The sequence below is a fragment of the Hyaena hyaena genome, unplaced genomic scaffold, assembly GCF_003009895.1.
Source record: "Hyaena hyaena isolate Hyena2069 unplaced genomic scaffold, ASM300989v1 scaffold_35, whole genome shotgun sequence".
Taxonomy (NCBI): domain Eukaryota; kingdom Metazoa; phylum Chordata; class Mammalia; order Carnivora; family Hyaenidae; genus Hyaena; species Hyaena hyaena.
In genome coordinates this window covers 5,241,568-5,269,497 of record NW_024080667.1, presented here as the reverse complement: position 1 = coordinate 5,269,497, position 27,930 = coordinate 5,241,568, and the positions used below count along the sequence as shown (strand labels likewise).

The window sequence follows — 27,930 nt, the reverse complement described above, 5'->3', positions numbered from 1 at the left end:
TCGTTTTCACAGAAATCGATTTTTATTGTATCATCCTTTGGTCCAAAAAAAAAAGTTGATTCAGGTGTCTCAAATCTAGCTTTATTCACATGTCCTAAAATACCCTAAAATATTTCTGTTTCATGCCTTCCACTTTATTTTCGCCACCCCCAAATTCTAAGCTAAATAGCAGTAGCATACCCCTAAGTACAGAAGATTCTAACTCCCTCGAGCATGCTCCCTTTCACTGAAGTCTTCCAAAGATTTCCTGCTTGGAGAAATTACCGAGTCCCAGGTGGGTGGGATTTTATTCTTACACATAGAGTAGGTGTGATTTTGTGGGAGGCTCTTCCCCCAGCCTCCTAGATCAGAGGCAGATATGTACCTGAGTCCTGGGTGGGAGGTGAAAGTCCCGTCCTTTCCTGTACTGTGAGTACCAGGCTTGGGCCACCGGTCCCTCCTGCCACGGTTGGTGATCGGGAGAGGTGGCCAGTTGCGTGGGCCTGCCCAAGGCCTGGCAAGCCCCAGCTGACCTTTGCAGCCGAGATGGGATTAGGAAATTCTACCCCGTGTTCAGAAATAACCGACTCTCCAGTGATCTGGGTGGTGCGGGATACAGTTAGGAAAAGGTGAGCCTTCTTGAGAGGAAATGATGTTGGTGTTAATCTCCACAGCTGCGTATCAATTTGCTGGAAGTAACTGAATCCAGCCACGTTCCTTATCTAGGCACAAGATGCACTTGTTGCTGAGGCCGAAACACTGATATGCTTCTAGAACTCCTGCCTTCTCTGCGAACCCGGGAGCAAGGGGAGCACATCAGTACTCGGGGCTTCGTGATGGCCGAGCTCTTGAGGGGCACGTTTCCCTGCTCTGAAGGGTGATTTGGCCGTAAAGAGGATCCAGACGAGAGGTGGCAGTCTTGCTGAACGCTCAATATGAGAGAACTTTGGCAAATTGTCCACGTCACCACCTCAGAGTTAGGAAACCAACACCCTATGCTCTACAACACAGCTATAGGCTCTCACGCTCAGATGCACTTCGTGCCAACCGGTCAGACCTGGGGCACGTGGTCTCTCAGGACAGGTGCAATAAAGTGACACCTGACCGAGGCACCCTTCTCCTCTGGATGTTCCTAAATCACAGAACAGGGTCACCACTGTCCTCGCTCTAGGGAGTCTCTGTGTTTGAAGTGCATAAGACACTGAAACGGGAGATAAAAATATGTATCCACACCCAGATAAGCCAAAGGAGCCGTCAGTAGAAACATGCACGGACTCATGGGTTTATATGACTTACAAAACAAAGGATTCCACAGGTGACAAAGGAAAAGGCCATCATATGACACCGGACTTTCTGTTTGGAAAGAGTTTTGCATCCACAGAGTAGTCACCAATATTTGCAAACCTACTTAGTCTCTATTTACAAGTAGCTGCTTGGCTAATTCATGGTTGTGGAGGCAATTGACTTTCTAGCTCCAAGACTATCTCAGAAATGCTGATGTCTTGGGGGATTTGTATTAGCAAATCTTTCCTCGGAAGCCACGTCACACACACGGTAACCCCCAAGAAACTCTGGCCACCTGAGCCCAGCAAAGGAGCTGCTTCTAAGATAGCATCGACTGCCAGTTTCTTAAAGATGTTTGCAAGAAATACAAATGCCAGTTCGACATTTCCTGAGCCCTGGTTATTTACCAGACGAGAAGCCTCTCTGGGAAGTGTTTAATCCTGCATCAGATACAGAAAGGCAAACCACTGGCTTCAAGAGAGTGAGAGTTCGTTGTAAAGGCAGGCAGGTGCTCCTCAAAGGACCCAGGGCTCTGGGGAGGAGGAGGCCTGGTCACAGCAGTTTCGGGAACAGCCCTGGTAACCTGCCAGGTCACTCCAGGGGTGGAAAGAATTGAACACCTGGAGGAGAAGCTTCTCAGCGCCCTGGGCGCATCTACGGATTTCGCTGCATCAAAAGGAGGTGCCGTGGAGAGGCAGCCGAAGGGTCACAGCTGCACCAGGTTCCCATGGCACTTGGAACCGAGCTGCCTGGGAGGCCACAGCAGCCACGCATGCCCACTACTGAGACCCAGGACCCCCGCTGGGTGGCTGTGGGCTCAGGGCCATGCCTCCCCCTCTTCCTGCCAGATGCCCAGCACCGACTTGTGGGGGATTCTGCACTCCTGCAGAGACTTGGTGAGGTCAGAGAACCGTCTCCTGGGCACATCCATCGTTTCGATGCTGCAGTGGTGGTAGGTGGCCCGGTTCTTGAGTTCAGCCACAGCCACAACGGTTTGTAAGTCATCGGTTGGCCGGAAGTGGCGAACGAACCTTCGGCCCGACGGCGACCTGACCGCCAGCAGCAGCCTCGGCTCTCCCTCTGGTGGCTCCTCCAGGTCCCCAGCCCTGGAGGGGGCCTGTCTCCTGGGTCGGCCGATGGCTTTCCTCTCCGGGGAACAAGCTCGGGCCCTGGGATCTTCTTCACTTGTCGTCGTAGTGCCCGTCTCCTCTCGGTAAGGAGCCTGGCTGTGGCTCAGCTGCAGGGAGCTGGCCTTTTGAGCCACTGTTTCCACGGTGCCCTCCTCCAAGGTCTTCCTGTTGATGGAAGGAAGGACTGGGTATTTATTGAGGGAAGAGGAAGCCCCCAGGGGCACCTGTTGCAGCAGCTCAGGGATCTCCTCGGGAGCTCCCAGATTTGGAGATTTGGGGGTACAGGCTCCTGGATTCTGGCTGCTCGGCGACTCGCAGGGAATGGCTGGTGGCAGAGAAGCGGGCGCGTGGTGGGCCACGTTCTGCGGTTTGTGAGGACTCGGCCGCGTTCGTCCCTTGGCGGATTTAGGCCTTGTGAGGTGCATGTTTACAGAGTCTGGCTGCCAGATGAAGCTGTCGGCTGCTGTGTGGCCAACAGTGTTGCGCTCAGGGGGGGCTATGTTCACCGGGGCTTCTGTGGCCATCGCTTCTCAAGACCCCTAAGGAAGCAGGAAAGGAGAGAAGCCGTGGATTAAACTCCCTGGGACTCCCCGATCCAAGCCATTCACACCCGCCTCCCCCCTTCCAGAATTAGCGCCAACTGGCTGGGAGTTTGGGCTTCCCTCTGGATTTCTGGCACAAGAAGAGGGGCACTGGCTGCAATTCACTCACTCACTCATTCATTCATTCATTCATTTCAATCACTTGGGAAAAAAACTATCAGTGAACCAAGAGTGAGGGAAGACAGGTGTTAAGCCCACAAGTAAATAGATATTTTCAATGAGTGAGTAATGGTTGCCATGAGGAAAATAAACAGAGTACACACCAGTTGGTAACTAAGGTGGGAGACAAAGTTTTATTCTTACGGGTCAGGGGTGGGGAGGACCTTAAGCGGAGAGACCAGAGTGATGAGAAGCAGGCAGCACATCACGATCTAGAGCAGGGGCTGGCTACCTTGTTCCAGAAATGTTTTCAGCTTTGGGAGCCACGTGGTCTGTGTTCCAGCGACCCAACCCTGCCATTTTGGCCACTGACCCGTTACCCCTTGCTCCCTCAGTCCTGACGTTTTCCCCTTCTACCCTCAGTGAGACCTTATTTCGTTCTCTTTCCTCTTGTCTTTTCATCTGACCTTGCCGGGTGGCTCTGCACAAATCACTTCATGTAAAAAAAAAAAAAAATCAGTCCACTGCCCTCACTTTGTTACCAGGAGGGGAGGAAGAGGGGAGGGAAAGGGAGGAACACCCTCCCCACCTCTCCCTGCCTCCCCACTTTACGGATCCACCCACTGGCCAGAACTCACAGGGAGGGACGTGGGCTCTAGACCAGGGGTCAGCAAACCTTTTCTGTAAATGGCCAGATAGCCAGCATTGTCAGTTCTGCCCACCAGAGGGTCTGTCACAACTATGCAACTCTGCCCTTGGAGTGTGACAGACGCCCCGCAGGGAGTATGTAAATGAATGGGTGGGGCTGTGTTCCAGTAAAACCTCATTTATGGACCCTGAAATTAGACTTTCATATAATTTTCATGGGACACTGAATATTCTTCTCTGTTGAGTTTTTTCAATCTCTTAGAAGTATAAAACCTATTCTGGGCTCACACGCCACAGAAAAATAGGCGGCGGGCCAGATGTGGCCCGCGGGCCCTCATTTACCAAGCCCTGTCCTAGACCAACACCACAGGGGGCTCTGGGCATGGGCTAGCTCTACAGAGGCCTGAGCCAGAGAGGCAGAGCAATTGCCCCAGGGGCACAAAGCAGACCCTGAACTAGAACCCAGGTCTTGTGACACCTGGTCCTGTTCTGGAGGACTCGGGCTTCGCCTTCTGTCTTCCTGGCTACCTTGTCAACACTTTGCGGGCCGCCGTATCTGGGTTTCCTGCTAGGGGTGCTCGCGACTGCCCAGCAAAATCACACAGAAGCTGGGTTCTTAGGAAGCATGGACATTTCTGCGTGCAGGCCCGAACTGCCAGGTCAGGTGTTCCCCTTCCTCGCCATCTTGGGGGCCCCTTCATTAACACAGTGACTACCACCTGGTTATGTCCTTCCCAGGACACTCGGGTGTCTGGGGGCCCCCTCCTCCCCGAGAATCCTGACCACCACCACACTGTTGCCCTGTGCCCATAGGCTGACCGGGTCTCTCTCCACCCTCTAAAGACCGTCTGGTAACTTCCCAGTGCCTCACGGTCTCCTAGAAGCAACATGTTTGGATGTAAAGGCCACAGAACCTGGTGGGTTAAGACCCGGGTTCTATTTCAGACTCTGCAGAGACTTAGCCACGTAGCCATGGGACGGACATTCTACCTTTTTGATACATCTCTTCCCTCATCTATAGAATTTGCCATATGAGCTTGAAGACATTATATAAACACCTCTAACATCAGTCCCTTTGTCTACAATAGGAAGACAGTAATATGAAATGATTTAATTACAGCTGTAGGCACCAGACTTGGTGTATGTACAGTAAAGGCTTAATGAGTGGTAAGGTTTTGCTTTTGTTTTTGGTTTTCTGTTTGTTTAGTGCTTTCTCTTATTTTAGGTCCAGATGCCTCATACCTGTTGCTTCAGAGCTTTTTCCCCAGGAAGCCCTTGGTGGTTCCACTCCTAATCACCTCTAACCCGCTGGGCAGATCATGAGACTCACACCTGCCCTGTCCACTGCCCAGAAACGCTGGAATGTTGATTTCTGTGAACTGCTGCCTACGAACTTGGCTCAGAAACGCAAAATAATGCTTTTCTAATATATGCCTTCTAATTCCACACTTTAATTGCATCCTTAGCTCAAACTCTGAGCTACCTTCGTCACACCATCCCAGACAATGCAATTCCCGTCCCCATAGTTTTCCATTCTAACATCACCATCCTGTGCATATTACCAATATTGCCGCGTTTTAGAAAGTATCCTCTTCCTCTCCGGGAAAACCAAAACCAGCCAAAACACAGTCTTCCTATATATTCCTGCTCAGTTCAAAATCTGCCCTTTCTCTCTTAATTTAAAGGCCTCTGCATTTGCTCCACTCTATCCACAGACTGGGTCTGTCCACACTTCACACTCGGTTTTCACACCCAATCTGGCTGCCGGGAGTTCAGGAACCTTCTCCCCAACACCAAAAAAAAAAAAAAAAAAAAAAAAAGAAGCCTGCCCATCTCCTTGTTAATGTAATCTATTTTCTGATCAACTGCAAAGTGTGTGCGTTTTCTCTCCCTTGTTCGCTTGGTTCTGAAGTCTTTCACTGGTAATTAAGCAGCTCTGCACTTGAACTCAGGATGACAGAGAGGGTCGTAACTGTCCAACTGTTCTGCCTAAGATAAGCTCTATCGGGAAACCGACTCCCCCACTCAGCCCCCCCTCTCCCCTCAAGGAATGGCTATTAATTTGCCACAGCTTCTGCAGAATTATCACAGACTTGGCTTCTCACTCCCACACATGGCTCAGGAAGGTTTAACTGTCAGTAAGTTTGGTAACTTAGAAACCTCTTCCTTAACAACTTTGATGAGAAGTCATGTGTTCTCCAAGGCTCCTTGCTGGATTATTTTTAACAGTAAAACTTGAGTATGTGCATGCACTTTCTATACCTTTTGGTAACTATATAATTATCTGTGTTCGGGGGGGGGCGTCATATTTAAGACACACTGGTCATAAGATAACATGACTGCGAGCTATCTCAGAGGAAAAAAAACCTCAATTATGACTAATTCCTATAAGCCCACTCATGGTTATTTAGAGACTAACACCTCCTTCAGGTAAAACCGTTCCCTCAAACCTGCTTTCATAACCCACTGCCTCCTCCCGAGCGCAGAGACCATCTGTTACACGGAGGGAACACCAGCTCTCCCCAGCAGCTCTCCCGTGGAGAGGGAAAGTGGGGGAAACAGGTGTTTGGGGAGCTGGTCCAGCCTTGCCTTTGTTCCCACACTTTGCACCACAGCCCGGGGCTCCGCCCACCCCCCTCCGTCCAAGAAGGTTGGCACAGCTCCCGTCGTTATCCCTGCTCAGCTCCTTTGCCCACCTCTGGTCCTGGCAGACTCTCAACCACAAAGTGATTTGACAAGATGGAGGCGTAGGCATCCGTCAAGCTGCCCGCTGAACGGGCAAGTGGCCTGTTTACTTAAACAGAATAGCTGCACCCCCCCAGAGGCCAGCTAGGAGTCAGGAAACAAACACTGGGAACTATTTCCAGGGAATTGTCAAAGGGGCCGGTTCCCATTGCTTAAGATTCGTTGCCAAATCAACGGGACACAAAGCACGTTGGATGGGAAAGGCTGAGGCCATAGTCCTGCTTTCCAAAGGAGCCCACCTCTCATCACAGGGTCGGACCACCCCATTTCACTCACAACCTAGATCGAAACCCACAGTAAGTGCAATAAAATATAACCACCCACATACCATCTGCTGATATCCACCAAGGATACATACATTTGAATTGGCCTTTTAAAAATGTTTATCAGTTAATAGTGCCTCCTGCCAATCCCCAGGCCTCCTGGCAAGGCTTTCAGGATGAAAACGCTCAGAAGAACCAACCGGAGATGGCGGTTGGCCTGAGCAGGGCAAAACTCTGGTACTATTTCCAGTTCTACCCCCGACGAAATGATTACAATGCACAGTCCCACGCACAGTGGCATGTTTAAAAGGGGGAGTGGAGAGATTGGACCACAAGCCACCAAGTGATCAAAGGTTTGGAAAAGGCCACCGGGATGGTTGCAACAGCAGTGGGGGGAGGGGGGAGGAGGAGGGCTCAATTATTTCCAAGTACTGGCAGCTCTAGAAGGAAACAAGAAGAGCAGAAGCAGACTTTTGGGGGAGGGGCAAGGAAGAAAGAACGTCTAGAAAGTGAGCGGTGCCTTGGGTGAAAGAGCAGGGGTCTGGGGGGGTGCTCCGATCTGGTTCCGGTCTCTCCGTGTGTCCCTGTGGGTCTGTGTCCCCTGTCCGTACGTACTGCCCAGCCAGGAGGGCATGGCCCGCGGTTTCCCGGGAGTTGTCCCATTCCAGCAACGGTGAGCTGGGCCGGGGGCTGGCTTTGCCCCGGGAGTGGCCGCTTCTCCCTGGGGGCGCGTCCTGTTCCCCTGAGGGCCCCGCTGGGTCTGGGTCGGGGCGGGCCGTCGGGGGCGCTCACCTCGCAGCTGCTCCATCCGCCGCCGCCGCCGAGGTCGCCCTGGCTGAGTCCCGCTGGTAAACAGCCGGTGTCTCCCTGGCAACCGCGCCTAGGGGGCCACGTGCTTCCGGTGCGGGCGGCTGGGTCTCGCGGTTGGGGGGCTTCCTGGCTCCTCTCCTGGGGGGAGGGGAGCCTGGGCCTGTGGGGGCCGGGCTGGGGAGCAGTTCTGCCGGGTGACTTCGGGGCAGGCCCTGACCCTCTCCGTGACCCTGGATGGGGAGAAATTGCTGCACTGAGTCCTGGGAACCCTAGAACCCCCAAGGCTGCTTTTAAAGCACCTGTTGAGTTGGGGCACTTGTCCGCCGTGTCTGTCCTCAGTGCAGACCCTTCAACACCAGTTCCCTGACCCCCATTCCACATCAGCACCCTCACGCCCTGCCGCCTCTGGACCCTTATTATAACCACATCTGCCCCTGCTATGATGACACATCACCCCCCTCCCCCGCCCCTGCCCCGTACCTCCAGCAACTCCAGTCTAGTCTACCACGTTGTCTGGAAACACCAGCCCTCTGTGCTTTCACCCTGCAGACCAGACTGCTGCTTCCCTACGTGTCCAGCCCATCCACGGTCCTTTACCTGAGCCATTACCCCCCTCTCCTTGCCCCACTGGCCTCTTCATCCCTCCAACCTGCTGAAACTCCATCAATCTACCTCCACCAGGGTGCTGAGGAAACCTTGATCTGCCACAGACATTGCCCTAATGGAAACGTGTGGTCTCCAACCTCAACCGGACCCTCAGCCCCCACTTCCAGCTTCCCCCAGTTCAGTTGTGTCTCCTTTGTCCTCCCTGGTTATTTCAAACCTTGTTCTCTCCCCTGAAACCACTCCCCCCCCCCCACTCTCAGAAGATTCCTTCCTTCTCTCCTCAGAGACAAAGTAGAAGCCATCCTATGGAAGGAAGCCTTCTTGCTGTCCTGACAGCAGACTACACACTTGCCTACTTTCCTCCCTCCTTCTCCAGTGGGAGGGACTCGTCTCTGACTCTGTCCAAGACCTCCAGCTCTTGCAGACTGCCCTGAAGCCATTCCCTGCCACAGGGCCACGCGCACACACACACCCCCTCCCCATACTCCAGGCCTTTGCTCCTGCTGTCCTCTGGGTCTGGAAGATTCTTCCCTACTTTCCCCAAACGTCGCCTCCTCCCTTCCTTTCCCTAATGCCCACTTACCCTTCAGGCCCTAACTTGTTGGATGAAGGCTTTCTTCCAAAGTGGAATTAAGAGAGCTTCAGAAAGGGCCCTTACTGGACTGTTGTCTGTCTGCCAGGCACAGTTCTAGACTCTTGGAACATACAAATGAATAACTTAGTGACTCTATTATTGGAAGATAATGTTAGTCGATATCCAAGAACCAGATGATGGGAGGAAAGAATTAGGATTTATTACTTGGCATTGTGGCCAAAGATGTACTATCTTGTCCATCCCAGAAACATGGACACAGGATTGCAATAGGGCACAACTCTGACCTTCCTACAAGATATTCACAATTTGGTGTGTGGGGGGAGACGTGTCACACACCCACAAAGAGTTACAAATCAGATTATTTTCAATACAGTTTGAGCCTAGAATGGAAGAGTGGGTACAGGCTGGACGTGATTATGTGCCAAGTGATTGTCGCTGATGGGAAGTCCTTCAGGCCTGGGAGCAGAGGGTGGGGGGGACCATCTGGGAGGGGGAGATTGTTTCAGCGGCGATGTCTCTTCCCGTCTCAGAAGAGCAGCACCTGATCTGTGGCTGCTGCCGGTGGGCAGGCCTCCTGCTAGGGTCCCCTCTCACTGCCCTCCACCGACGGGCATCGTCTGAGGCCCCAAGAAGGTGCAGGAGGTGGTGGTTTTCGGAGCTGTTGGCTTTGCAGCTCCGTGCTGGTGGCTTCGTTCTTGTAAGTGATTCTGTCAGAAATATCTAAGCAATGCTCTTCAGGCCTTCGACGCCCACCCAAAAAAGATTAAAGTAGATTCTTCATCAGCTATTTTAATATCACCTAAGAATTATGCAATCTTTTGGAAAGTCAGATTGGCTTCTCACCCCCTCCCCCCCCGTGTGTGTGTGTGTGTGTGTGTGTGTGTGTGTGTGTGTCCCCTGGGTATCCAGTAGAATGTTGCTTATGCCTAGGGAATGTTTAATATTCAGCAGTATGCACCCTGTGCTCCTTGCAGCCCTGTAACGCACAGTGCCGGGGAGAGGCTGGAGGGACGGAAAGGCAGCCAACCCGCCAATTGCTGTGACTTCCTGCTCTTTAAAGAGAGAGCTGGCTTTGCTGCTGTTGAGTCCTCTCTTTCTTTAAACAGCATGTCTTCAAAGGACGAACCCTAAACCGCCTGGTCTCTGGCACCCAAATGGGTTCTCATTAAATATGGCCGGAGGTTTCTGTCCTGCCAAATTAAATGCGGACTCATCCTCCTTCCCAGCCACGGTTTCCTTTCTCCTCGGCTCCGTCCCCAAATGGGCCTTCAGCCTTTTCCTCGCCAGGGTCTTTGCTCATGCCTGCCCCATCCAGCTTCCTGCCTTGAAGTGAATCCGAATGTATCGATCCTTCAATATTAAAAGTCACCTCTTCCATGAAGGCCTTTCCTGACGACCCCCTCCCCGCCCCCAAACCTCATGGGCCTTTGCTGATTCCTCCTGGTCCAGTAGAACATGCCCAAGATGGCACCATGCACCCTCACCGGATAAGCTCCTCTTTTAGTGCTCCCCTCCAGAAAGGCATCATTGGCCTCCTATTTCTAGAAAACCGACCCTCAGGATAACTTCGAGTTAAGGAGCGGCAGAGCACTTCCCGAACCCCAAACAGGCCGATTCCAAAGCCCACCCTGGACCCACCCCCACCCTAGCATTCCCGCATGGTACCTTTACCTGTACCCACCTATTGTGCTGGTCGTGAGGTTGCAGGCACGGCCCCTGGAGTCAAGGTTTGAGTTTGAACCCCTGCTCCACCACTTGGGTAGCTTATTACACTTCTCTGGACCTCGGTTTCCACCTCTGTAGGATGTAGGGCGTAGGAATGGGATTGCGGTGGGGGTGAAATCAGATAATACATGTAAAGGTCTTAGCACAGTGCTGGGCACGTTGTGAGTGCTTGGTGAGAGTTAATGCTCATTATCGTGTTGGTTTCATCCTGCAGGGTGCCTCTCCTTCCGTAGGTTATAAGCTCCTTGAGGGCAGGAACTTGCCTGTGTCTGAGTCCCCTGCTTTGCCACACAGTGCCTGCTTCATGGTAGGCACTCAGCGAATGAGAATAAAATTAATGAAGAGGCAATGCCGATTCCACAGTGGCTTTTCCACCTAGAGACCCAGCTAGCTGCCCTTCGGTATCCCCCAGGGATATCCGGTGTGAAGCCTAAATGATCTCCCCCAGGGGCTGGGCTAAATGCAGGAGCTTCAGTTTCTCAGCAGCTTGTCCCCAAAGAGCATTTGGCCTCTTTTTGAACTAGCAACTTCTAGATTCTGGAGTCTATACCCAGTGTCCTATTCTGCCCTCAATCTCATTAGATGTGTTGATTGAGACTATGGATAATCTTCAAGCAGAAGGAGGACTGAGTACGTGCTCTGGCAGAGAGGCCGAGAAGCTGGCACGGTCACTCAGGCCTCCTGATGCACCAGTTTCCTAGGGGGCCCTGCAAGAGGGAAATTTCCAGGTAATGAAATTTGCCTCTTGAAGTGCTGCGGGCTTTTATTATTTCCCCCATATTATTGGAAAACGTCCATAAATGCGCCTACTTCCCGGTCTTCTTAAGCAGACGTATCAAACACGGCAACTCACCTTGGCTACTGTTGACCAAGCGCTTTCAACTTCAGGAGCTTGTTGAAGCTTGCTGGCAATCCGTGGGGGGCCAGGGTCATTGTTTACACCTCACAGATGATGAAGCTAAAGTTCCAGGAGCTTGAAGGGCTCTGCTAGGAGGTGGTGGGGCCTCACTCTGACCCCCTTCTCCGACCTAGAATCCGGAGTTATTTGCTCTGCCCCTTAATGGTCTCTAACACGGTGCAGCCTTTTCTTGACGACCAGAAGTCAGTAACTGCTCTAGGTTCACTAGTGTTGATGTGGCTAGAACCGTCTGTCCCTACACTCAATGGCCCCAGGTTCGTAGGCCTGGTCGGTTATCGTTTTGATCATTCCTTTCTCTCCCTTGCCTTCCCGCTAATGGCCGCCACTGTAACTCCCTTCTTGTTCAACTGCTGGGTCTAAGAAAAAAGAAGCTGACACCTTGCTGGAATTGTGTCTAAAATAAAATAAGAGTGTTTGTGGCGGCTGCTTGGATGCTCGGGTCGTTTTGGTTTTGTTTTCCCAGCTGTGTTTTGGGTAGGTACAGCACTTAGCTCAGGGACCCGTGGGGAAGCATGAGAACAGCTAAGGGTTAGGGATGCTGCCTTTGCAGTGGACACGCCTGGGATGGGTCATGACTCTGTCAATTTCCAGGGCCAGATACCTAGCCTCTGCCAGACTCGATTCCCTCATTGATAAACTGGTATTGGTCTTCTAAGCCTCATCTAAGAGGATTTAAGGAGATCATCCACAACCCATGCTTTAGCCCCATGCTGGCCCTCTGTAGGTTGTAGCTTTGTGTCTGTTTCTGTAGCTGGAAGCATGATCAGACTCTGACCATTCATTCCTTCGACCCTTAAATATTGATTTACTTCCCATCTCTCTGTGCCTGGTTTCCTTATCCGCACGAGGAGGGTCATGGCAATGCTTCTCCAGCTGGGGGACATGAGGACTTAGTGAGTAAATACATGTGAAGTGCTCAGAAGCCGCGTGGGGTGGAGAATAAGTGTGACACAAATGTTACACATCCTCACCGTCAGTACTAGTGTGTGCTGGGCCCTATGTGGGCCAGTTGGGCACCAGGGATAAGGGGGTGAGCAAAATAGAATGATCTTTGACTTATGGAACGTGCATATTCCTTCCTCCTTAATGTCTCCACAGTGGGGGAGGGGGAGCCAAGCCATGTTTCATCGTTGTCTACGTAAGACGAATTGATGGGTCTGAGAGCGTAGCTCACAGAGACCTACCCGCTTGCTGGCTGCTGCCCGAGAGGCTGGCACTGGAGTCCATGACGTGCTCCCTCCCATGCTTTCGCCTTCGTCAAGCCCCTGGGCCGCCAGCTCTGTGCTCTTGGTTTTAGTTCAGCACAATCCAAAGCACCTGCAAACAATCAGTCCAAAGGAGAGAACCACGTCCGTCTTGCCTAAGTCACAGCCGTGAAGGCAGGTGACTGTGAAAATGCTCTGTAACCCTCAAAATGCCACACGGGCCAGAGTTCTAGGCAGCCTGGCGAGGTGGAAAGAGCACTGGATTTGGAGGTTGGGACCAGCGGTTAAGTCCTGGTTGTGCTACTTGGTCGCTATGTGTCACTTCTCTTTGAGCGCTTGCTTTCCACAGCTGCCGATGAGAAAGTGAGGGGCTCTCCCCGGTAGGGTTGTATGAGAAGCAGATAGGAGCAGAATACAAATTCAAGGTAGTTCAAGGCCCCCTCAAGCCCCTCCTTTTGGAGGTGGGTTCACCGTTTCTCACTCTACTTGGGCTTAGATTGGCCTCCCTGGACACAGACTCTGTGACAGAGAAGTGCATTCCCAGGAGGCTCACCAGAGAGACAGGGTAAGATTGGAGAGAGGGAGAAGCTGACACACGCGAGAAGCAGACATACAGAGGGAGAAGCTGACACAGAAGGAGAAGCGGACCCACGGGAGAAGCTGGCACATAGACACTGATTTCCTTGTCGGTAATGCATCCAGGTCCCTTTCTTTGTCTCTCTGAAGCATTATCACCTGCTCGTGTAAAAGCTGTGTGCCTTCTTCACAGACTAAACCCTCGCACGGTTATTTTTGCAGATTCAGAAGAGGAAAGGGAGCCAGCCTGTAGAGATGGAACCTAATTTAAAAACATCCACGCAGCACTTGAAACAGAGGCTGGCTGGGGCTAGGCCTGGTCAGGGCTGGGCCTTAAGGCGTCCACCAGAATCGTGCCCAAGAGGGTCAAAAGTAGCAAAGGCACCCGATGACCCCTCCTCCACCAAGGCTCCGCAGGAGGATGCTCGTTTTGAAGTTTTCCTGGGAAACGTTGTCACAAAGAGGAAATCTAGCCAGAGCTCTGTACCTGCCAAATTCTCTGGGCTCAACAGAGCTATTGTTCATCCTCTAAGTATCTGACTTAGCCTGATTTCTAATGAGCAAGACCACTTGTATTTAAAGAGAGCTGTCACCTGAGCCGTGAGGGCTCCACGGGACAGGGGTGGAGGGGACTCTAAGCCCACGTTTTCCTCTGTCGTCCTGTGGGAAGCAGGCCACAGATAGGTACCCCCTCTGTTGCGCATAGTAATGAGGGGGTGTGTCTCGCTGTCATTTGATCCCACTAAGCAGCTTTAGCTGCATTTTGTGTGTAGGCCGGCAAGTCTGTGACCCTGGGGACTGTCTGGGCTCCAGGAAGCTGTTCTGACTCTGTTTCTCCTTCTCCGTCTCTACAACAATCACAGAGCCTCTCAAGTTGTGGGGATCAAATAATGAAATACCAGGAAGACTGTAAAGAAAACAGCAGCTGGCATTTAGTAACTTCTTAATAAATGTTTCAAATTACTGATAGGACCTGATGCTCACTTTGTAGGAGGGGCAGCCGAGATTCACAGGGGCTAAGTTCATGAATAAGATCCTGAGTCTCAAGGAAGGAAGAGAAGGGTGGGGAGCACTGTGTAAGTGGGCTTAGACTTCCTGGCACTGGATTTCCATCATGGACCCTATATATGACTTTAAACTTGGGAACAGAGGAAATGCTGACTTTTCAAAATCAAAGAGAGAGAGAGAGAGAGAGAGATGATGGTGCCAAAAAGAGAAACAAACAAACAACCTTGCACTTTTCAAACAACTGGACCTTTCTTGCCTTTATATTTTGGTCTAAATACCAGAAAAGGTATCATATTCAGAGATAATTAGGTTTGAAAAAAATCTCTTTGATCTGGAGCCCTGCACTGTGATTGGGGTTTCGCACCTACATGGCCTCCTCTCTTTTTGGTCACTTTCAGGAGTTCATCCTTCAGACTCCTCATGAGCAGAGGAAGGTTCAGTGATCGTGGTGCCCATGACCCCCAGGTGTCCTTGGGAATGAAGGCCATTGGGGTTATCCTGGTCTTTGCCTCCTGCCGTAAGTAGCAAGGAGATAGGAGGGCTCCTGGGTGCTGTCCTCCTGTCTGGGTGCCTGTGGCCCAGGGGTGGGGGGACTTCCTGAGGTGGCATTGGGTGAGGGGAAATCTGGTGTCACTCAAAGGAGAAGCAGGAGTGGAACAGTTTTCCCCCAAAGTTCTTCTGCGTCTGTTTCTTCTACAAAAGGGAATGGTCCCGGCGTTAGGACCTCACAAAACTTCTAGAAAACCAAAGGTTGCTAACTATTGGCTAGAAAAAGGGCCTTTGACTACTGTTTGACCACACACCCGCATCGGGACCCTTTTTTATTTACCTTTGGATGCCGGTTGCCTTTATTTGAAGTCTTGTAGATTCCGAAACAGAAATGCAGACCTATATCTCGCTCGTTTAGGGACAATTAATTCATCAGAAAGCCTCTCTTGTGGTGACTTATGGAATAATTGGTAATTATAGGTCATCACTACCAGGAGATCAGATAACACACCTCTGCAGCGTGAAAAAGAGCTTCATAGGAAACGGTGTTGGGTTTGTTAGAAAACGCTTTGACTCTACTTTGATTAATTTCATTAGTAGAGATGTCACCAAATCCATTTTTTTGTTTTAACGGTGTAGCTTTCAGGTCCCTACATCAAAAAAAAGTAAAAAATGAATTTCCCATTTTCCCTCAGTCAGTGGTGGAATTTGTAGTTTTTAACACCATGGTGGGCGGTGGGGGGCAAGTTAGTTAAGTGCCCGTCTTTGGCTCAGGTCAAGATCTCCTCCTGGACTCCACTCCATTTCCACACCCAGATGTAACTAGTCATTCTTAAGAGTTTGATATACAACCTTCTAGGCGTTTCCACACACACATTTTGAACATTTTAATAGGAAAGTAATAGATGCTCATTGTAAAAAAAAAAAAAAAGACTGCCTAAAAGTATATAAACAGTGCCTATCTTCCTCTCCACCTACTTCCTCAATCTCACTGCCCAGAGATATTGCTATTAAAAGTAGATGTTTTCAAAGCATCTCCCCCTTCAGTGGATATGTAGGTGGTGTTCAATTTTTTTGATGCCACAAGGGAAGCGCTGCAGCAAACATCCCCCAGAATATATATATTCTTTCCCCACTTTCGTAAACATTCTGTAGAAGTAAAAAAAAAAAAAAAATTGCTGGGTCCATGTGTATTTGCCATTAAAAAAAAAAATAGATCGAGGGCATCTTTTCTGCTGCTTAAGTGTTTTGTTTCTCCTGCGAGACTATAAATGCCTCCTGATATTTGTAGGAACTGGCATCTCTGGCTTTGAACTTTTCCCGTTAATGTTGCATTAGACCTAAGGTGTTTCTGCCTAGGATGGTGGCTTTTTGTTTGTTTGTTTGTTTTGTTTTACACCGCGGGGTGGGGGTTGGGGGGAAGACCTCGTTGACAGTATTGTCCTGGACATAATGGAAACTGGGTTCTCATCCTGGACTCGCGAGAAACTGGCCGTAGGACCCAGTGTTCCAATCCTATCCCCTTCCCCATGAAAGGGGCTGCTGATCCCAGCCCCACCCCGGCAGCGTGTTTTGGGGTCTCCTGATGGCCCAGATGCAAGCGCCCTAGGTACAGTTGCCTGGCCAGTGTTGTTCTCACGGTATCGCGTCTTCTTTCTTATTCCCGCACCCACTCACCCCCCACCCCCCGCAGTGACGGCCCCTGCCTACGGCAACTTCTGGCAGTTTCGGAGGATGGTCAAACACGTCACGGGCCGCAGCGCCTTCTTCTCATATTACGGGTATGGCTGCTACTGTGGCCTTGGGGGCAAAGGGACCCCAGTGGATGCCACTGACAGGTGAGTCCAAAGTGCTCATTGGATTTGCGCCGAAATCAGTGCCTGAAGGGAGGCAGAGGGGGGTGGGCTGGCCACCCTCTAGCCACCGGCTTGAAATTCTCGTGAGGGAACACGTGCCCTGAATTCCCGTTTTGCACCAGACCTCGAAAATCATCTAGCTGGTCCCGCCCAGAGCTCCAGAAACGTTTTCGGTTCTCAAGCGTCAGGGCAAACGTGGTCTTCGCTCAGCAACCCAGTTTTTCAGGCTTAGAGCACAGCAAGGCTGCCCTGCTGTCTCCCGGGCCTAATTCCACATTCTGGGAGAGAGAATCCCGGTGGCCCAGTTTGGAAAAGTTGTCCATCTGGGCAAGGCCACATGGCCCAACGTGGCTGCCAGGCCCACTCCTCAGCGTGGGGGTGGGGAGTGCGAGCCCCGGGAAGAAGCAGGGGTTGGCGTCACCTGGAAAGGGTCCGGGGAGATAGGAAACAGAATGGTGGGCACCTCATTTACCTGAAGAAATTAGAAACAAAGTGTTTCTTGTCCCTTCCAACCTCACGTGGGTACATGTGTCCCTGCAGTGGGGCCTGAAATGTCACCCTTGGAGCTTAAGTTTTCTGGGTGGGGCTCCTGAGAGCATAGAATAGTCCAGCCGGAGGGAGACCAGAGCCCCGCGGGGTGGGGGCACTGACCGAAGAAGTGCCCGTCGTGGCTGAGCATGGGGATTGGTGATTCGTGCACAGGGTCTACCCTAAGACTTGCACCCAGAGGGTGTGACCATCCCCATCTTACAGATGGCAACTGTGAGGACCCACTAAAGCAACATAGCAAAGCCCAAAGACACCCCAGCCCCTGAGTGGCTAAGTCAGGATTTGAACAAGAGCTTGCCTGGTTTAACGTCCCGGCTCTTTGACACTCTGTGCTTCCCCTTCCAAGGCCAAAGGCTGAATTTTAACACCATTAGACAACGATGACAAATAGCACAAAGCCCCCTTGCAGGTGAGGATGGCGAGAGGAAGGACCGAAGCATCTGATCCAGAGCATTTTCTCTTCTGTGTCTTAGAATTCAGTCCCCGGTCTCTGCTTTCCTGCCCCTTGTGAGTGGGTTGAGGCATTCTAGCTCTTTTCTCTTCGTGGTCTTCTCCCTTCTGTCTCCGGCCACTCAGAACACCATGAGAACAAGGACTAAAGAGTTATGGGTGTTTTTGCTGACACCTGTCTCCTCAGGGACTGTCACGGCGCTTGGCACATAGCAGGTGCTCAGTAAAAGTCACTACGTGAATGACTGAGCCACACAGACCTAGATTTGAGTCCCGTGTCTATCATTTCCCAGCTTTACCATTTTGGGGAATTCCCCTCTTGCAATCTTATCACCTCCGCTATGAAATGGGGACAATGATCTCCCTTCATAGGGTTACGCTGAGAAACTAATGAGATAGCAGAAGGTACTAGAAAGAGCTCACTAGATGTTAGTGGTTATTTTTGTAGTTTTAATACATTCAGGAACTTACTCCTTACCTTCACCGACTTCTGACGCAGGGGAGGAGACAGGGGTGTCCTTTCCGGTTTCCACCTATGGTCTTCCCGCTGATTCCCCAGGGCCACAGGGAAGCCCCCTCCTCACCCTGCTCTGCTCTGGCCTCCAGATGCTGCCTGGCACACGACTGTTGCTATGAGCAGCTGAAGCAGTTTGGCTGCCAGCCGGTGCTAAACAGCTACCAGTTCCACATCGACAACGGGACCGTGGCCTGTGAGTAGCCCTCTCTGGAGGTGAAATGGCTTTGAACCTGGGCCTTAATGTCTGCCTGCTGGCAGAAGAGTGCTTTGAGACAGAAAGTGGCAATTCTAGGAGGCAAAGCTTCTTAGGAGCTCTGGTCTCTCCCATCCAGCGCCCTCCAAGGGCAGGGAGCATGGTCACTGGGGTATATAGTACATGCTCAACAAATAGTGGTGGACTCGAGGTGACATTGAGTCTTGCAGCTTCGCCTGGCAACCATCGCTGTTGAGAACATTCCTCCGTGTGCCTGTCATGTGTTAACAAACAGCTCAGCTGTCTTTCAGTTGAACAAATATTTGTTAAGGGCGACTACGTGCCAAGTACTGGTAGGTGCCGTGGGGGACACAAAAGTAAATAAGAGGGGGACAGGGAAGGAAACCCACATACCATTGAGGCCATTCAAGGAGGAGAGCAAAGGACAAGGGTGGACAAGTACTGAGTGTCCAGCACATGGGGAGTGGCCCCTGATACCCCAGCGCATGGTCTGGGGCTCCCGGGGTGTGGGGTTTGTGGAGGGCGAATTTGGTCTAAAGAGCAAGCACATTCGAAGTCACTGGGCTGTAGCCTTCTTGTGAATGCCGTTCATTCCAGTGGAGCCGGTGGTTTGAATGCCCCTCAGGGTGACTGGCCTCCTGCCCTTCCTTGTGGACTTGCATGAACCATTTTCTCCCTCATGCGTATTTGTGCTCAGCTACGAGTGTGTTGGAGTCCACCTGTCCCCTCCCGAGGTCAGGGAGCCACCACCTCCCTTCCCTGCATCTTCCCCTCAGAGTGGGTGCTCAGCGCCCAGACCTCAGGGCCCCCCATTGCCCCCCCACCCAGGCCCCCGGCTCAGGACACACCAAGATTGACTAAGCAATAAGGTTACACAGTCTCCCTGGTCCAGTGGTGAGATCTGAGCCGTGTGTGTGTGTGTGGGGGGGCTGCTGAAGGCTTAGACCCCGGACCCCTGCGGTGCGAGGCCACATACAGCCTGCTCTGTTTCTCAGCCTTTGCAGCCTCTGGCCCCCAAGCACACTGTTGATGGGCAGAACCCTCTTTCCCCACATGAGCTCAAGGAGACTTCTCTGTTGGAGCTCTCTGGCCATGACTGTGCTCACACCTAAAGCAGTGACTCTTCTGGGAGGTCCCCAAGGCCACGAGCAGGAGATTGGATGGGGTCAGGACCTAGTGGAGGGGTAAGGGGAGGGGGCTGGAGGAGGTTGACCCCAAAGTGTCGTTTCCCTTGCCACACGATGCCCTTGGAGGGAGGGACAGAGTTGCTGACCACCTCTTCCCATCCCTCTGGGCTCCACTTGGCAGGATTGGGGGCAGGGCAAGCCTGGCCATTGGCTATAGGGGGGCACACCCAGGAAAGGTGCCTCTGACTCTTCCCAGCCAGGCTCATGGTCTTGCTTTCATATGGTTCCTTCTCACCTCTTTTCGTCTTGATCATATTATCTGTCATGTCAAGTGTTATCTTTAAGTGGTTGGAAAAGTTCTCCCTTTTAGAGGAAATATATTTGAAGAGCTCTGTCCTCTGATGCCCCCGTGAAGTGCAAGTACCAGGAGAGAAGGGAAAAGATGCTCTGAGGAGGGAAGCAGATTTTCAGGAGATGCCAAGGACCTGTGTGCACTGTGGTCACAGACCCGGAGGCGGCCCCAGCCTTCTGCACCTGCTGCTGCTGCTGCTTTTTATTCTTTTTGAGCCACTTCTTTAGCAACTCTCTTCCCTTATCCCCATGGGGCCAGAGCCACAGCTTGGGAACCCAGGCGATGGAGGACAGTGACCTGGGAGAGAGGTTGGAGCCCCCATCCCCAAGGCGGCACACAGAACATCTTCTCTTTGGCCCATGCCTGGTTGTGGTAGGTGGTGTGGGTGGGGGCTGGGCTGGGCAGCTTGGGGCTGAGCTGTGCTTTCCACAGATGCTGCTAGGCGGTCAGTGGCTCCTGGAGCTTGAGCTGACCTCCTGGAGTCCAGAGCCCTGCTGAGGGAGTTAGTACAGGGCGGGGGGGGGGGACATCAGTATCCCCTCCTCAGCTGACCCAGTGAGTGCCAGGCTGACCCCCTGTCCTCCCCACCCCACCTTGCCAGGCCCCTGCTCCCAGGAGCTCCCAGGAGCTGAGTAATCTGGGTTCCGACCCCGGGTCTGCTGCGGATACGTGCTGAGCCCACAAACCAGACACAGGCACGTTCAGTTACCTGCCCAGCATTGCTTGAACGCCTGCTGGGTGCCCATCCAGGGCGGGCGCTGTGCAGGGGCGGGGCGCAGAGCAAGGCAGCCTCGGGTCCTGCTCTCCTGGTGTTCTCCAGAGCCGAAAACACCCTTAGAGACCCTCTACACCCAGCCCTAAGTGTAGTGACAGGGAGACTGAGGCCCAGAGAGGGTAAGAGTGTGATCCAAGTAACAGGCAAGATTAAAACATATGTGTCTGGAGCCTTTCCAGGGCTCTGGGAACACACTGTTGGCCTGAGATTTCTGGGCCTCAGTTTCTTTATCCATAAAATAGGCGTCATAGCAGCAGCTGCAGTCTCGGAGCATCTGTGACATGTGCATGCAAAGCGCACCTTGGACCCCGTGGTACACCTCTGGGGTGGGCACGATTATCAGGAATAACCTTGAGGCTCAGAGAGGTTGGCCGAGATGGCAGAGGTCACACAGCCCTGTAAAGAGTCATGATTCCGACCCAGGTCTTCTGCCCCTAGAGCCAGCATTCCTGCCTTACACTGCCCTCCCCAGCGGCATGGGGCTGCCTGGAGGGTGGCGGGGGGACGCACTTGGTTGGAGGACTCACACAAATGTATGCCTTGTTGTCTTGTGGGCATCGTGCTCATCAGGGGACAGAGAAAGGCGGATGGACTTACCGGCCCTGCTAAGAGGCTCTTCTAGCTGGATAATTACACACACACCTGGGGCCTCAGTCTTCTCATCTGTAAAATGGGGTTAGTAGTCTGCACTCCTAAGGTTGCTAAAGTAACCCCACTAACGGGGCTGGCCCCTAGCAGGTGCTTAGGTGGTGCCTTTCCTTTTAGAAGCTGAGACTTCTTTTTGCATCAAAGTTTTCTCTCCTTTTAATTTTTTAATGTTTATTTTTGAGGGAGGAAGAGAGACAAAGCATGAGTGGGGAAGGGGCAAAGAGAGAAGGAGATACAGAATCCGAAGCAGGCTCCAGGCACTGAGCTGTCAGCACAGAGCCAGACGGGGACTCAAACTCACAAACCTGATCATGACCTGAGCTGAAGTCGGATGCTTAACCGACTGAGCCTCCCTCCCCCCACCCACCCACCCCCACCCCACCGCCCGCCGCCAGTCGCCCTGCATCAAAGTTTTCTTTCCCTCTTTACTTTTGTGGAAAAGCACTGGGATTTTCTCCATCACTGGTAGGAGATTGCTTTGAAGCATTTCCTCCGCACCTGCATCCCCTCGGAGCTAACGTCATTAACTCCCTAGAGAAGAAAAGCTCTCCCCACCCCCCCACTCCCGTTACACTGCGGTTCAAAGAGCTGCCTCGCAAGGGTTAATGCCCTGCCCCTCCCCCAACCACCGAGTTCTGAAATCCTGTACTGGAGCCTGGTCCCGGGTTGCCTAGCAACCAAGGGCTGATCTGGGATATAGTCAGTGAGCAGGGAAGGGGAAAGGAGAAAAACAACTTGGCCTGTCCGTGTCTTTAAATGTCACAGCGAGATCAGTGCAGAGAAAGGCCTGTAACCCAAGCCCTGGGGCCAATTTGCCAGGTGGGGAAGGCCGCCCCCGAATAACCAGGGAGGTCGTTATCCCTCCTTCAAGTGGGCTTACATAAGCACTTGGCATTTGCAAGGGACTTTAAGATTAGCCAGCCGAGATGCACCCCACCTCCAGCCACATATGCGTGTGTGACTTGTGCAGGGGCCAGAGGTACCGCTGTCACCTCCGTGTCTGAGCCTCTGACTCCTCCTCCTGCCAAAGAGGGAAGGTGAACATGGGAACCGTCGGAATGCGTAGTTTGCAAAGATCTCCATCACTGCTGAATTTATTCCTCCTAACACTTCCATCACTGACATATCACCCCTTTTCCTCTCCTAGCATTTGTCTCTACCAGAAATTACCTTGTTTACTTATGCATCCCCTCTCCTGTGAACCTGAATGTGAGTTCCAGAGAGGAAGGATCAAGCCTGTCTTGTGTGTGGGGGGGGCACTCATCCTCACTGGAACCGCAGAGAGGGACACCCTTGGAGTCAAGTGACGCAGGGTCTGCTTGCTCAGACCCATACCCCCGCCCCCGCCCCCCCCCCCCATCCAGGTCCTAGCCAAAGGCCAGGCACAGGTTAAGAGCTCAGTACCTGTTCGTTTGATGAGTGAATGAATGAAAACCTCATGAGATAGTTAGCACAAGTATCTCTTTCCCAGTTTGAAAGCTGAGGACACAGGCTTGGGGACACACGACTTGCTGGAGATCCTAAAGCACACACTGGTGGCGGGTCTGGACTGAGAACTTGGCATCCTGGGGCAGGGACCCTTTCCCTGACCCACAGACCGTGACCGTCCAGCCAGGGAGGCTGTAGACAGCGCATAGTGGTGGAGTGGTCATTGCATATTCAGGGTTGAAGGCATGCAATGAAAAGACAGACTTCCTGCCCAGAAGGAGCTTGCCTTCAGGGAGTAATCCAGGTCACAAATATTCAGAAATAAAGTACCCTCAGGTGTTGACCAGTGCTATGATGAGGCGACAGGCTACCGAATGATGACAGCAGAAGGAGGGAAGGCTGGCTACTTCAGGTGACATTTAGCCAGTGTGGCAGGAGCAGAGGCGATGGGCAGCGGGGCGGCGGAGCCTGGCGTCGCACCGGGAACGGGGTTCGCGGGGCTTGGGGGAGAGCAGACAGGTAAGGAGCTCCCCGTCCCCGTAAGTGGCAGGGGAGGCTGCCGGAGCATTTGAAGCGCTGAATTGTCGCTCTAGAAAGATCACGCCAGCCACTGTCCAGGGTGATTGGGGAGCAAGGGAGGAAAGATGGGGAGGTGTTTCAGTAGCACTGGGGAGAAGCTACCGCAAGTGGTAAAGTAGAGGAGAGAAGTCTCGGATGCTGGGCGTCATGGAGGTAAATGGTCAGGAGCTGCTGATGGATTAGATGTGGGGCGGGAAGGAAAAAAAGACACTGAATCCAAGGTTCCCGGCCTGGGCGGCCGTAGGTAGGGACGTAGGTAAAGTGTCGTCCATTGAGCATCTGTACATGGGGAAGAAACAGCTATGAGGACACAGCAAGCACTTGGCATGAGCCTTCTTGAATTCGAGGTGCTTATCAGACACCCAACAGGGAGGAGAAGTCAGGTGGACCCGAACATAATGGAGTCTAGAGCTCTAGAGAGTCACCCAGCTGGGATGAGAACCGGAGAGTCATTGGCCCTGTGATCGGCATTTAAAGCCCTGAGATCGAACCAGAGACCCAGGGAGAGAATTTGGAGAGCAGGGTGGAGGCCTGGGGGGGCAGGAGGCTGAGTTCGCAGAGGGCAGGAATGCGGAGGGCCCTGCTGCGTCCCACACGTGGAAGTCTGTCATGGAATGAGAAAGAATGCCCTGAAGCTGTCAGTTCCTTTCTTCGTGCCTCAGTTTCCCCACGAGCAAACTGGAAGATGCAGGAACAGCTTCGGGTTTGTGTTTGAAAAGATGGTTTGCAAACAGGGCATTTCTTGGCCCGGGGCTGCCTCTTCCGCCAGGTCTTAACAGGCCTGGTCCTGCCACGGCTGTGGGAGGCCCCAGAAATGATAGTCCACGCCAGTGACCCCTGTTCAGGGTCAGTTCCAGCAGGCCTGGGGACCGGGGGAGCATCAGAGGCCACACTGCGTGTCCGGAGAAGGTCCCACTCTGTGCATCGGCAAGGACCCGACGAAGTAAGAAAGGTCGGGAAAGTGAGAGAACAGACAAAGTGGGTGTGGCGAAGTGAGATGGAAAAGAAGAGAGGAACGGAAGACAGAGAACCAGAAGCAAGACACGGAAGAGGAGGAGGCCACGGCAGAGGGAGGGGGGCGTCTCACTCAGGTTTCCAGAAGACAGCGCCGGGGTGAGTGACAGCACGGGGTGCCAGACCCTTTCCAGAGGAAAGCAGGCTGCAGGGGGCGGTGCCCTGCACCACGTGGCCCCCTGAGAACACCAGCCACGAGACCAAGTGGCAGAGCCTTGGTCCCTGCGGACCGTGGCGGCCGCCCCGGAGGCAAGAAGGGGCATGTAGGGCAGCGGAGGTGAGAGGCCGGAGGGGATGGAGGGCGGCTTGCGAGGGGCTCCCGGGGGAGCTGGGGCTTGAAGGATCGGTCGTAGAGGATGCTCACAGATGGAAAGCGGGAATGCGAGGGCAAAGGTGACCCAGGTGTCAGGCAGAGAGGGAGTGGCAGCAGCCCGGAGTGAGCATCCCTGGCCCATGTCCTGTGGGTGAATGGAGGGCGCAGCTGAAGCGTGGAGTGGGTGCTGATGAGCCTTGAGACATCAGGTCTCCGGGGAGATGTGGGTGGAGAGCTTGCTGCCAGATCTGGACTATGGAGGGAGGAAGGCAAACAGACTGAGGACAGCCGGCACTGGGTCCAACTTCAAAGTGCTCTTCTGTCCAGATGCACCACCACCACCACCACCATCATCATCATGAGCCCTTAAGGGAGCAATCCCTGCATGCCCGCCGCGGCCAAACCACTCCCCCTGCAAACAGGAGCAGAAGCCCTCCCAGCCATCCTGTACCTTACACACCATTATTTATTTTTGACACTATTCTTTTGACCACCATGTTATAAATGTGGGTACCGAAGCTAACTTGCCCATGGTCAACCAACCAGGGAGTCTGGTTGCCTCCCTTCCTCACCCTCAACCCTCCAGAGAGAGTGGAACTAGGGTGCAATTCTCTAGAAAGGGGGTGCCACATCGACACACACACACACACACACACACACACACACACACGCACACACACCCCAGCTCTGACAACTAACTAAAAGATCCCCACCTAGTGGTGACTGGGCCAAAGGGCAGATACTCAATCCCAAAGGCCCGGAGAGGCTTCATTCATTTATCAGGGATGGTCGGTTGAGCACCTACTACGTGCAATCATTTGTCCCACCTGCTGGGGATACCGTGACGGAGGAGAGGGCAAAGCCCCATCCTCCCAGAGCTCACACTCCTTTGAGGAGAAACAGACAGAAGCAAGTGAACACACAAGAGACATGCAGGTTGCACAAAGCCCGATGGAGGAAATAAACGGGAGTGCGCAGGAGGGTGGCTCCTGCCTGGGGGACAGGGAAGGCCTCTCTGAGGAGGATCTCATCCCAAACTACGAGATGGATCCAGTCACTTGAAGATCCTGGCGAGAAGGGTTTTAAACAAAGAGAACAGTGAGAGCAAGCTCCCAGGACAAGACCGAGCCAGCCATGTGATAAAGGGGCCGATGTGCCTGGAGCAGAGCAAAGGGCAGTGACGACCGACCGACTGGGGAGGGGCTGGATCGTGGCAAGGCTGCCCTGGTGAGGATTTGGACGTCTTCCCCCAACTACTAGGAAACCCGCCCCGGGGCTTGAAGCAGGAGAGTGGTCCTGATCCAGGTTGTAGTTTAAGAATGCCCTTGTCTGTTTCTTCCCATTAGGGAGGAAGAGCTGGTGGTGACAGGGACGGGACGGGGGTAGCGGCCAAGAAGGTGGAGAGAAGAGGGCGGCGAGCCAAGTATCTTAAACCGAGAAATCAGCGGTGCTGGCTGTGGACTGGATGTGAAAAGCTGGAAGGCGGGGAGAAGCCCAGGCTGCTGCTCGCTTTCTGGCTCGAGTGGGAGGTGGTGCGGTTTGCGAGCTCCGAGTGTGGGCGAAGGCCGGGCTGGTGGGCGGGGGGAGCGCCATTTCCAGTGTTCCTTTTTGAACATCTTCAGTTGGAGATGCCTAGACGTCTGAGCGAGAAGTCCAGCAAGCAGCCGGACATGTGAGGGGAGTCCTAAGAGAGGGGGTCCCGCGCCCTTGGCCTGCGCACTGACCCAGGGTGCCCCTCCATGCAGCCCCCCTCCCCCTCCTCATTTCCTTCCGGGCTTTTCTTCCCTCCTGTCCTCGTGGCATGTCCGGGTGTGACTGGGGACCCCTTGCAGCAAGTTCCCTGTTCTCCCCATCCTTAGGACCAAACAGGGCCCCCTGTGACTCCCTGTCTCCTCGCAGGTACATGTATCCCCGGTCCCGGTGTCAGCTGCCTCTGTGGGCTGCGGGCATGCAAGTGTGATAAGCAGTCCGCGTACTGCTTCAGAGAGAGCCTGCCCACCTACGAGAAAAACTTCAAGCAGTTCTTCTCCACCCGGCCGCGCTGTGGGAGGCGTAAACTCCAGTGCTAGGCAGCCACAGGCCCCTTGCCGGTCAGCATCTGCTCCAGGATCAGCCTTCTGGGAAGCCTTCTGACGCACCCCCCAACAGGCTCCATGGGTGGGCGCAGCCACCATTCAGCCCAGGGCCTAGGGCCACAGATCAGCAACGGAAAAGAGAAAAATCCTGGCATGCTGTAGAGGGAGACGGCCCATACACATGTGCACAAATAAATGACACTTTCTGATAGCAGTAAGTGCTAAGAAGCAAGGGGACAGTGGAGAGAGATGTTCCCAGCCCCCACCTGGGAATTTCCGGGAGGGAAGAGGACCTGGGCTCTGCCCTAAACTCTCCCTGCACCCCCACCCCAAAATCAGGATGCAGGGCATACTTGGGTACTGGGCACCCAGCCCAGATCCAGCCAGAGGCAGAGCAGAGGCCCTGCAAAAAAGGTCTTGGCACACAGAGAATGATCCGGGAGGCATGCTTGGATTTTTCCCTCATTTGCTTGGGCTCTGCTCTCTGCAATCCCTCAGGTAGGAAAACTTGATGCCATTTTCACCTCTCAGGAGACAGAACATGAGAACATCCACATTCACTGCCACTTGGACGGCATGGCCAGGGAGACACTCAAGAGTTGGAGAAAGAGGGCCCGGAAGAAGGCATCAGAGGTCCCCGAAATTTCCATCCAAATTCAGAAGGCCCCAGAGGTATCAGGCTTCGATGCTAATGAATACCAAGATGACCTGACCTGGGCGGGTTCTGTTCTTTCTCATGCCCACGCGGTGTGGTGGATCGCAAAGTCGGCCACACCATTGTCCTTCCCTCTCTGTACCCTTGCCTTTCCTGAAGAAATGCTCGGCTTTTCCCATCAAGAAGTAGAGTCTGCTTTTCCCAGTGGTTGAATCTGAACTCCGCGCTGACCGTGTAAATTACTTCGGTCAATAGAATGTAGTGGAACGGACGAATGGCTTGCTAGTTCCTGAGCCTAGGCCTCAGGGGGTCAAGTCTCAGGACACCGGGCTCCCCTGAGGAGAAGCCTGGGCTGGCCCATGTGCAGAGAGGGGCCAGCATCTGACCGTCCAGCTGTCTCAGCTCGGACCTCAGGCATGTAAAAGCGCTCAGCAAAGGTCAGCAGCGCCAACTCATGGCGAGAGAAGCTAACTGGAGCCACGGCAAGCGTCCTGCTGACTCCAGGCTAAGTGGCTGATCGCAGAATTGTGAGCTGAATAAAGGCTGCCGTTGTAAGTCACTAAGTTGTGGTGCGGTCTCTTCTACGGTATTGCTTGCTGATACAACTGGGCTTCGTTCACTGCTCGCTGAGAACTGGTCACAGCTCTCAGCACTGTGCTGCATGGGGAGGCCACAAAACATTGTGGACGTGGCCT

At 53.2% G+C, this 27,930-nt stretch overlaps 2 protein-coding genes across 4 annotated transcripts; one reads left to right on the top strand and one right to left on the bottom strand.

Moving 5' to 3' along the window:
• On the bottom strand, positions 1-7,573 carry UBXN10 (UBX domain protein 10). Of its 3 annotated transcripts, none has more exons than XM_039229081.1 (2): positions 7,543-7,573; positions 1-2,932 (listed from the first exon to the last, which is right to left on the bottom strand). In XM_039229081.1, exon 2 carries the CDS (start codon positions 2,915-2,917, stop codon positions 2,081-2,083), a length of 837 nt encoding a protein of 278 aa, XP_039085012.1. In that variant the 5' UTR covers positions 2,918-2,932; positions 7,543-7,573; the 3' UTR covers positions 1-2,080. The 3 variants fall into 3 exon arrangements, with proteins under 3 accessions (XP_039085012.1, XP_039085013.1, XP_039085014.1); XM_039229082.1 differs by lacking the exon at positions 7,543-7,573 and adding an exon at positions 7,366-7,536; XM_039229083.1 differs by lacking the exon at positions 7,543-7,573 and adding an exon at positions 3,524-3,545.
• Positions 7,262-27,762, top strand: PLA2G2C (phospholipase A2 group IIC). The gene is made up of 6 exons (XM_039229085.1): positions 7,262-7,423; positions 14,593-14,711; positions 16,377-16,521; positions 18,145-18,248; positions 26,405-26,595; positions 27,112-27,762. The coding sequence occupies exons 1-5, from the start codon at positions 7,383-7,385 to the stop codon at positions 26,572-26,574; spliced, it is 579 nt and encodes a 192-aa protein (XP_039085016.1). The 5' UTR covers positions 7,262-7,382; the 3' UTR covers positions 26,575-26,595; positions 27,112-27,762.
• The last annotated feature ends 168 nt before the right edge of the window (positions 27,763-27,930 follow it).

Excerpts from the sequence above, each read along its gene's own strand:
- UBXN10 (XM_039229081.1), bottom strand. The coding sequence starts at position 2,917 with ATGGCCACAGAAGCCCCGGTGAACATAGCCCCCCCTGAGCGCAACACT.
- PLA2G2C (XM_039229085.1), top strand. The coding sequence starts at position 7,383 with ATGGCCCGCGGTTTCCCGGGAGTTGTCCCATTCCAGCAACG. Across the intron at positions 14,712-16,376 it reads CCTGGTCTTTGCCTCCTGCC|TGACGGCCCCTGCCTACGGC; the intron begins GTAAGTAGCAAG and ends CACCCCCCGCAG. Across the intron at positions 18,249-26,404 it reads CGACAACGGGACCGTGGCCT|GTACATGTATCCCCGGTCCC; the intron begins GTGAGTAGCCCT and ends GTCTCCTCGCAG.